The sequence below is a fragment of the Lynx canadensis genome, chromosome C1 (assembly GCF_007474595.2).
Source record: "Lynx canadensis isolate LIC74 chromosome C1, mLynCan4.pri.v2, whole genome shotgun sequence".
Lineage (NCBI taxonomy): Eukaryota > Metazoa > Chordata > Mammalia > Carnivora > Felidae > Lynx > Lynx canadensis.
The window spans coordinates 42,494,357-42,505,132 of NC_044310.1; the positions used below are offsets into that span (position 1 = coordinate 42,494,357).

General features: G+C 39.6%; 1 protein-coding gene across 4 annotated transcripts in view; it reads left to right on the forward strand.

Annotated features, from left to right (window-relative positions):
* SCP2 (sterol carrier protein 2) overlaps nt 1-9,964 on the forward strand; it is a 125,347-nt gene extending 115,383 nt beyond the window's left edge. For all 4 annotated transcript variants that reach the window (XM_030324973.1, XM_030324975.1, XM_030324974.2 and 1 more), the window contains 2 exons: nt 5,639-5,718; nt 9,162-9,964. In XM_030324973.1, coding sequence (XP_030180833.1) covers nt 5,639-5,718; nt 9,162-9,257 — 176 coding nt within the window. In that variant the 3' untranslated portion in view covers nt 9,258-9,964. The remainder of the gene's footprint in view (nt 1-5,638; nt 5,719-9,161) is intronic.
* Nucleotides 9,965-10,776: the final 812 nt, after the last annotated feature.

Sequence of the window (10,776 nt, forward strand, 5' to 3'; positions counted from 1 at the left end):
TCTTGCTGTGGGTTCACATAGTAGAAGGGGCTGGGGGCCTCCTTGGAGAATCTTTAAAATAAATTTTTAAGTATTTTATTTTGAGAGAGAGATTGAGAGCATGTGCATGAGCGGGGGGAAAGGCAGAGAGAGGGAGAGAGAAAGAATCCCAAGCAGGCTCTGCACTGTTAGCCCCTGGAGACTTTTATAAGGCATTGATCCCATTCATTAGGGTCCACCTCCTGACCTCCCCACCTGCTAATATCATCACATAGGGCATTAGAAGTTCAACATGGGAGTTTTGCGGGAACGTTCAGACCATAGCATCCTCTAATCTCTTATTAAGGCACAGATTATCTTATTAGCTATTGGGCCATGATTTGACAATCTTTTGAACTCTACATAATCTACTTATTATTCAGCAAGTATTTATTGATTACCCTTTATGTGTCAAGCACTCTTCAAGAACCTGGGGATATAGCAGTGAACAAAACTGACAAGGGCTCTGTCCCTTGAAGTGTTTATTCTAGTGGACAAATACAGACAGAAAACACCTAAACAAATAAATAAGGTAGTTTCAGATAAGTACCACAAAGAAAAATAAAACAGAATAATAAGCTAGAAAATGACTTGGTTTCAGGGAGAGGCCAACTTTGAGGAGGAGCCAGCCATTAGAGGATTATTGTTATATTAATTGTCTAAAACACTGAGTGCTGGCAAATATTTTTCTGGGTGAATTTTTTCTTTTGTACTTGAAAATTCTTATTTGTCCAAGGTAGACATGGTTGATTTAGCAATGAGATATTAGAGTCTTTGTTATATAGTCTTTTTATTCATTGTAGTTTGATATTAAAATTAATATTTTTAAAACTTTCTATTATAAGTAATATGCACGTAGTGTAAACAAAAATTAGAAGACTCAGAGAAATAAAATGGAAAAATTACTCTCCTGGAATCCCACCATCTATGTCAGGGGTTGACAAATGATGTGGGCCAAATCCAACTCACCACCTGTTTTTTTGTTTGTTTTGTGTAAAATTTGTATTGAGGTCTTGTAATAAAAAGCATACATCTGAAGTGTATAGCCTGATAAATGTTTACTGATGAATATCTCCCAGATCAAGCTGCAGAATGTTGCTAGCATTCTGGAAGTCTCTCTCATGCCCCCTGTCATCACTGTCCTCTCCCACAAGAAACCACTATTCCAAATTCTGTCACCATAGATTGATTGTATTTATTTTGGAAATTTATTTACATGGACTCATACAATATTTATCTTTTAGGTCTGGCTTCTTTTGCTGAGCATCGTAAGATTTTTTAATTTGTTATATGTAGCAGTAGTTTGTTTTTACTGTGTGAATGCCCCAGAATTTATTCATTCCATGGTTGATAAATCTTTTCAATGTTTCCATTCTGGGGTCTTACGAATAAAGCTGTTATGAACATTTTCATATGGGTCTTGTAGTGAATGTATGTACTCATTTCCACTTGGCATATAACCAGTAGAAATACTAGGTCATAAGGTACAATATAGCCCGTTTGCGCGTGTGTGTGTATGCTATTTTACATTACCTTCCACATTACATGGGAGTTTTATTTGCTCCACATTTTTGACAGTACTGGTTACTGTCATTGAGCTATAATTTAATATAATAAAATCTACCCTTTTGAGAGGTATCATTCTATCAATTTAGGCAAATGCATATATTTGTGTAACCATCACCAAAAGTCAAGTGATAGAATATTTCCATCACCCCAAAAAGTGTTCTCATGTCCCTTTGTAGTCAATCCCCTTCTCCCACCCTCAGGCCTTGGCAACCACTACTCTGATTTCTGTCCCTTTTCCAGAATGTCGTAAATGGAATCATATAGTATGTAGTTTTTTGTTTTGTTTTAAGGTTTTGTTTGTTTGTTTGTTTGTTTGTTTTTAGAGAGAGAGCAGAAGTAGGGGACAGGGGCAGAGCACAGGGCCCGTTGCAGGGCTTGATCCCATGACCCTAGAATCATGACCTGAGCTGAAATCAAGAATTGGATGCTCAACCAACTGAGCCACCCAGGCGCCCCTTCAGATTTCATTTTTAAGTAATCTCTACACCCAAAGTGGGACTTGAACTTACAACCTTGAGATCAAGAGTTACACGCTCTACTGACTGAGCCAGCCAGGTGCCCCAGTACATAGTTTTTTAAGCCTGCTTCTTTCACCAAGATTCATTCATGTTGTTGCATGTAACATCAGTAGTTTCTTCCTTATTTTTCTCCCTAAAGGTCAAATAATTACTGTTTTATATTGGAACAGTACATTTCATATCAACCAAAAGACAAAAATGCAGTTTAACTTAAACACAGAAAATAATGGCTTCTCTGAAATGCCTTATTTCTAAATCAGATAAATAAACAAATTCTGTTCCCTTCCCTCCCCCAATGCAAGCCCACAGACTTTGCCCAAAGTCTTGTGTTTTCCATGCCATATGGCATCCAGCATCTTGGACTTGGGAGGCGTTTGAACATCTTGGACTTGAGAGGCCTAGCAAATGGCATTCAAAAGGGACCTCAAAGTGCAGATACATCTTTTCAAATGTGTTACAGACTGAGCAGCTCTTTGAACACTATCACTGTGCTTAAATTCAAGAAGCAGGCTTTAAAAATGCAAAAGTGGGGGCTCCTAGGTGGCTCAGTTTGTTACGCGTTGGACTCTTGATCTCAGCTCAGGTCTTGATTTCAACTCAGGTCTTAATCTGGGGGTTGTGAGTTCAAGCCCCACATTGGGCTCTGTGCTGGGCATGAAGCTTACTTTAAAAAAAAAAACGCAGGGGCACCTGGGTGGCTCAGTCAGTTAAGTGTCTGACTTCAGCTCAGGTCATGATCTCTCAATCTGTGAGTTTGAGCCCTGTGTCAGGCTCTGTGCTGATAGCTCAGAGTCTGGAGCCTGCTTCGGATCCTGTGTCTCCCTCTCTCTCTGCCCCACTCCTGCTCATGCTCTGTCTCTCTCCATCTTTCAAAATTGAATAAATGTTAAAAAAAATTTTTTTTAATGCAAAAGGCATATAAGTTGTGTTCCAGTGCAGATCTTCAGCTGATCATTGGAAAAGATTACAACAATAAAAAAATCTTTTGTGTCACCTGCCCCTCCCTGCACCCAAAGCTGGAAATGAAAGATAAAACAGAACAAAACAACAATGAGAATTACAGATGGCTTTAGAATCATTTAGGAATCCACTACTTCTGATTAAAAAATTTTAGAAAATTATTTTTAATGTTTATTTTTGAGAGAGAGAGAGTGTGGGCAGGGGAGGTGCAGAGAGAGAGAGGGAAACTCAGAATCTGAAGCAGGTTCCAGGCTTTGAGCCTTTAGTACAGAACCTGACATGGGGCGTGAACCTACGAACTGCAAGACCTGGGCCTGAGTTGGATGCTTAACCCACTAAGCCACCCAGGTGCCCCGTTGATTAAAATTTTTTTAATGCATTAGGGAATCATTAAAATGAAAAAACACAGGCGTAATTTTGCTTTGACTGCTCTTCATGTATAAAATGAGCTTCCGTGTAGAGTGCATTTGAACTTCAAGTTGTGTGGAAGGTGGGTGATGTGAAAGGTGGAGTTGCTGGAGGCATTACAAGGCTTTGGGAGAGAGGGGTTGTTTCTTTTTGTTGAATAGTTTATCCATTCACTAGCTGATGCACATTTGGGTTTTTTTTTTTTTTTTTCCCAGTTTTGGCCATTTGAATAAAGCCACTAGGCACATTCACATAAAGTTTTTTGTGTGGACATACGTTTTCATTTCTTTTGGGTAAACACCTAAAAGTGGGATTCTGAGTCATATGGCAATGTATGTTTAGCCTTCTGAGAAACTTCCAGACTGGCTTTTAAAGTGGCTGTTCCATTTTACTGTCCCTCCAGCATTGTATTGACCTTTTACTTGCTCCTCATCGTAATCAGCATTGGATATTGTCTTTTTTTTCCTTTTTGGCCATTCATTCTAGCAGGTATGTAGTAGTATCTCACCCATGCTTTTATTCACGTTTCCCTGATGACTAATGAAGTTGAACATAGTTTCATGTGCTTTTTTGGCCATTTGGAGATCTTTTGTACAGTGTCTGTTTATTATTTGCTTGTTTTGGTATTGGATTATCTAACTTTTCTAATTGAATAAGAGGAATTTTTTATATATTCTGGATACAAGTTTTTTGGTCAGATTTGTGAATTGCAAATATCTTCTCCTTCTCGGTCTACTACCTGTTTTGGAAATAGTTTTATTGGCACACAGCCACACCTCTTTTGTTTAGGTATTATCAATGGAAGCTTTTGTGCTACAGAGGCAGAGTTGCGATAGAGACCTACTGGCTTTAGGCAGAGTCTAAAATACTTAGTGTCTGATCTTTTACAGAAAAAGTTTGATAACCCCTGATATAGATAACTGTACTCATTTTTTATTACCATATCTCAAATTACCACAAACTTAGTGGCTTAAAACAACACACACATTTATTACCTCATAGTTTCCATGGGTGAGTTGGCTGAGGACAGCTTAGTTGGGTCCTCTGCATAGGATCTTATAGGCTGCAGTAAAGGTGTTGGCCAGGGCTGGGTTCTCATCTGGAGGCTTGACTGCAGAAGGGTCCACGTCCAGGTTTACTGAGGTTGCTGGCAGAATTCATTTCCTTGCAGCTATGGAGAATGAGAACTTTAGTTTTTTAGGGGTAATGGGCCAGAGTCTGCCCTCAGCTCCTAAAGCACAGCACCCTGCCACATGGTCCTTTGCTTATGCACTTCACAGCATAGCAGCTAGCTTATTTGAGGCCTGCAGGAGAGAGTGAGTCTGCTAGCAGGACAATCTTACATAACAAAACAAAACCACAGGAATGACATCCCATCTCCTTTGCCACATACTGTTGGCTAGAAGCAAGTCATAGGTCATGCCTACACTCAAAGGCATACAAAGGCATGAATACCAAGAGGCAGGCATCACAGGGGACTCCTTAGAGTCCGGGTGCCACAATAACTATTATTAATATATTGGTATCTAAGTTTATAGATGTTTTTTCCTATATGTATATAATTGAATGTCAGGGTTTTTTTTTTTTTTTTTTTTGAGTTTATGTATGTATTTTGAGAGAGCTAGTGAGTGGGGAAGGGCAGAGAGAGGGAGAGACAGAATTCCAAGCAGGCTTTGTGCTGTCAACGCAGAGCCTGACTTGGGGCTTGAACCCAGGAACCATGATGTGAGATCATGACCTGAGCCGAGATCAAGAGTCGGATGCCTAACTGACTGAGCCGCCCAGGCACCCCGAATATCTGTTTTGAAGCAAAAACCAGACCATGCTCATAGTTTGTTTTGCAACTGGCTTGTATAACAGTATCATGAACAATATAACAATAGCATTTTTTCAGGTCAATAAATGTAGATCCATATCATCTAATGACTGTATCGTATCCCATTATATGAATATGATAATCAGTTCCCTCTTGTAAAATATTGAGTTTGCTTGTAATTTATGCCACCTTTTACCAGGCTGCCACAGAAGAGTACATGAGTACTCTTGCCCACACTACTCCAGTACTGGATGTGATCTGTTGCTGTCAGTGGGTTTTGACTAAAATGTACACATGAAACTGAATACTCTCCCTTTTTCTCCTCTCTCTTCCTACATATCTGTTTTAGATAAGAAGGCTGACTGCACAATCACGATGGCTGACTCCGACTTACTGGCTTTAATGACTGGTAAAATGAATCCTCAGTCGGTAAGTATGATGGGGCTTATTTCCTCCTAGTAGATGGGTCTTTTAGCCCATTCCATTTCATCTCCCGCCTCAGCCTCATACCATAAAGTGCAAAGTGGTCAAACCCACAAAACTCAGTGTTCCCTAAAATGTTCACTTAACAAATGACAAACATTTGTGGAGCAGGCTATGTGCCAGGCACTGTCTTGTGTGCTGGAAATACCCAGATGAATAAGAAAGAGTTCCCATGCACAGGGCATCCACAATTTGGTATGAGACAGACCTGCAAAAGAGTTAAGTATATCCAAGTATCCATGGTGCCATGGCCAGCTTGTGGACAGGGGAACATGGGGGGATGGCACAGCCATGTCTTCCTGGACCAGCACAGAAAGCCTCACAGCAGAGGAAGTGACACTTGAACTGAATCTTAAGAGTGACCAAAAGTCAACCATGCATAGATGGAGAGTAGGAGCAATCCAGGGGGAAGGAGCAATGTGAACAAAGGCATGACCTCGTACATTCCTCATCTTTCTTTGCCCCATGCTCTTTTGGTCTGAACTACCTTCCCTGACAAACACCTTTCCTTTCAAAATTAGCCCAGATGTTATGCCCTAAGACCTCCTTACAAGTTGTTGGGGAACCATAGCCAGTCGCTCTTCCTGGCCATCTATTGGAAGCAAGCTTAGCACTTGTCACATTATATTAGTCATGATGTGCCTATTTCTTCTCCATTAGATTGTGAGTGTCTCAAAGGAACAAACCATGCCTTATTCATCTTCATGTCTCCAGAACTTAGCATGATGCCTGACATTTTTAGGTTATCACTAAACAATTGCTGGATTAAACTGTATTTGTCTAAAATGTATTTATGCCTTGTGTAGATTTTCCTGGTTCCCAAATCATCAAGGGTCTTTTTATACTCTTTAGTCACACAGTGTTGAACAGACTTGATACATACACTAAGCTTTCATTAGACAGAGATAACAAAAAGAAACTGATGCTTCTTTCCATTGTATATGTTTTTTGTTGTTGTTGCCTCAGCCAGCTTTGTTTCAGGTCTTATTCCTGCAGCCCCCTGGTAATTCAAAAGATTGGATAAAACAACTGAGTCTGACTCACACTAGTATTCCTTTTTAAAATGTTTTCTCTAAGCAACTAAGCCTGTTTCAGTTGATGCTTTGACAAGCGAGAGACTCGCATCTGTGACGTTTCAGCTGATTACACACCATTGGTACTGACATCTCCTCCCATGGAGCCTGCTCCAAAAATCTGGACAAAATAGAGACCACCAGTATAGGAGCTGGCTGTCCTTGTCCTTCCCACCCACTGCTCCTCGTTCCACTGTGCACTCCGTGCACCTCTCGGCAGGGTGATCAGACTACACATGTCAGCTGCCTCATTCTCAGTTTATCTGTTTACCATCCATTCAGGGAAGCAAAGTATCCTTCAGCCTTTTTTTTTTTTTTTTTTGAATTTTTGAACACCTGTTAGCACTCAAAGGAATTAAAGATTAAAATGGCAGGTATTTCTATTAATATGCTAATGGCCTTCCATTATGCTTAGAGGATTTGATTGGAAACCATTAAATGCACTGGAAATTATAATTTCAGTGTTTGGCTACAGTTGAAACAAAGCAGTGTGCTCTCCAGTGTAAAGCACACATGAAGAACACCTAGGGTTCAGATTAAAGCGATCCTTATGCTTGGACTCCCTAAAGGGTGAAAATTCGTGTTTTCTCTATAATACTCAGTAAATAAAAAGTCACTTTCTCTTTTAATTTAAAAAAAGGAAAGATGGTGAGTTTCTCTGTTAGGTACTACTGGTCCATATTTTTTTTTTCTTTTTAAATTTTTTTTTTTTTTCCTTCAACGTTTATTTATTTTTGGGACAGAGAGAGACAGAGCGTGAACGGGGGAGGGGCAGAGAGAGAGGGAGACACAGAATCGGAAACAGGCTCCAGGCTCTGAGCCATCAGCCCAGAGCCTGACGCGGGGCTCGAACTCACGGACCGCGAGATCGTGACCTGGCTGAAGTCGGACGCTTAACCGACTGCGCCACCCAGGCGCCCCTACTGGTCCATATTTTTAAGGACATATGTTAAATATATTGTGTTCTGAGACACTTGACCTTTAAGTCATCAGACAGAAGGCTGTGTGCCATATAGAAAGGAAATATTTAGTTTGTCCAGACAGAGGAGGAGAGAAAAAAAAAAGGAATTAGTCACCCTTACCAGAAGGTGTAGAAAAAGCAGAGCTCTGTGCATTCTCATGGATAAGGCAGAAGAGCTCCTAACTTCTTAATGTACTTGCTTAGAAAGCTAAGACTACCAGGAACTTTTTTCATCTAATCTAGCCTTTCCTTATTTTGACAGTTTTGTTAAAAGAGATCATAGCAGGAAAATCATGCTATGTTCCCAATTTTGCTATTATTTCTCTTAAGTTTTCCTGGGATTTTATTACATGATAAATTTAGCAAACATCAAGTGATCTAATCCCAGGCAGTTGTTAAATGGAACAAATTGTGGCTCTGCACTTCTGGGTTGGTTTGATTCTTTTTCTTGACCCAAAGACTAACACCAGCACCTCCGTCTCAGCAGGCTGCCTGGCCTCCCTCTGTAGGGGTAAATCCTTTATCATGTAGACCAAAAAAAAATTGGCGACATTTCATCCACATTGTATCGAATCTCACAAGTATCTAAGTGATACTTAGTGTTATGCATGTGTTTTTTCTCCCAGCAAGCTACTGAAAATTTTAGTTCATATTTTTTTTTTTTAAGATTTTAGTTTAAAATAATCTCTATACCCAGTGTGGGGCTTGAATTTATAACCCAGAGATGAAGAGTCACATACTCTACCAACTGAGCCAGCCAGGCACCCTCATTTCATATTCTTGATCATGTGTGATATTTTAAAACAAAATCCATCTAGTATGAATCCACTTTGCTTACTATTTGGAAAAGGTACCTTCTGTGAGGAAGGCAGATAAAGGTAGACTCAATTTCTAAGAGAAGACATTTGGGAAAGATGGGCCATGTGACTGCTCTTTGTAGAGCATGCCTTTTACAGAGCCTTCCTTTTGAGGAATCTAGATTTTTTTTTTTTAAGTTCATTTTTATTTATTTTGAGAGATAGAGAGCTAGTGGGAGGGGGCAGAGAAAGAGAGGGAGACAGAATCCCAAGCAGGCTCAACCTGTCAGTGCAGAGCCCTCTGTGGGGCTCAAACCTGTGAACCACGAGATCATGACCTAAGCCAAAATCAAGAGTTGGAGGCTTAACTGACTGAGCCCTCCAGGTGCCTCAAGGAATCTAGTTCTAAATCTATTCCGGAAAGCCAAGTTTCATATTTTGAATAAAGTTTAAGAGACCTGGACAAATAAATGATCTCAGGGCTGGATCGTCTAGAAATATCAGCAATCTCAAAACAAAAAACACCAAGTAATAAATTTTCTTTCTTTTTACTCACAGGCATTCTTTCAAGGCAAATTGAAAATCACGGGCAACATGGGTCTGGCTATGAAGTTACAAAATCTTCAGCTTCAGCCAGGCAAAGCTAAGCTGTGAAGAAGTCCCTTTGCCTATCTTTGAAAATTAAGATGAGATATATAGATACATATCCATGTATTTCATTGTCAGAACTTAGATGGAAACCACACACTGGCAAATAATGTGTTTTTAAATGGGTGTGACCAATCCTGTTTTTCCTGAACTCTGGGTGAATAGAGCCTGCTGGTGTACTGCTGCTTTTGCTGAATTGCATACAACTGTGCATTACAAAGTTAATATGGTAATTATGGTTTGGGGTAAAATTGAGTTTCAGAATAAAATTAGGAACAGCAAGATCTAAAAACTATGTAAACAAAAGCTCTCATTTTGCTTATAAAGTATATTTAAAGAGCATTCTGCTGAAAATTGACTTTAAGTTTTCCTTGGGAGAACTAGGGAAGAAACCGAATACCAGTAGCTGGTAATTAGTGTTGTGCAGTTAATGTCCTTAACCTATTTTGCATTAATAGTTTTTAATTCTGTACTGGGATGTTTTAAAAAACTTGACTTTTGCATTTCATGCTGTCAAAATGGTATTTTCTTCCCAAATCAAAATAAATCTGGTCAGAGCTGGGGGCAAAAAATCTATAGGTGAACACAGGCCTATTTTTAAAATAAAAATATTTTTAAGATGAGTTTCCTTCTTGAAACATCAGTGTATTAATCATAAAATGCTGTTGTTAAAAATAATTGAACAAATAAAGTTGGCTTTGAGATGCACAGTTTTCAAAGTATAATCTCATTTAATTAAATTTGTAAAGCTCTCAGTCCTTTGTTATAATTTTCCTTTTTCATGTAAGTTTGGTTTAACTAATTAGCCACATTTAATTTATCTTTCTTCCTGATTTTTCTTTTTTTTTTTTTATTTTTTTTTTTTTCTTTTTTTTTTTTTCAACGTTTATTTATTTTTGGGACAGAGAGACAGAGCATGAACGGGGGAGGGGCAGAGAGAGAGGGAGACACAGAATCGGAAACAGGCTCCAGGCTCTGAGCCATCAGCCCAGAGCCCGGCGCGGGGCTCGAACTCACGGACCACGAGATCGTGACCTGGCTGAAGTCGGACGCTTAACCGACTGCGCCACCCAGGCGCCCCACTTCCTGATTTTTCTAATGCTAACGTTATTTCTTATAACTCAGTAAGATACAGGGTAAAATGCTTTTGGAAGAATGTTTGATAGAAAATTAAAATAACTCTTCCTGATCTCCTTTGTTTTTATTGTGTATGTTCTTTTTGTTCAGCACAAGTCTTATTGATAGAGAGTAAGAGAAACATTGGGGGATTGACAGTCTGGTTATCTAGGTGTGCTCTGCTCGTTACTTTGATGTGATCACTAGGTCTTGATAGAGGAGGCAGTGTGTTGTAGTGGGAAGAGCACTGGACTAGGAGCCAGGAGTCTTGTTTCTCCTAGGCAAATAAATAGCAGCCTGCTGGGCCTGTTAGAAAACTTTTCAAAGAGGGGATTAAGTAGGGGGTCTCTAAGGTCCTTTCTGCTCTGATAATCCTGGCCACAGAGCCCAGCAGAAGTGTTCTAGGGGT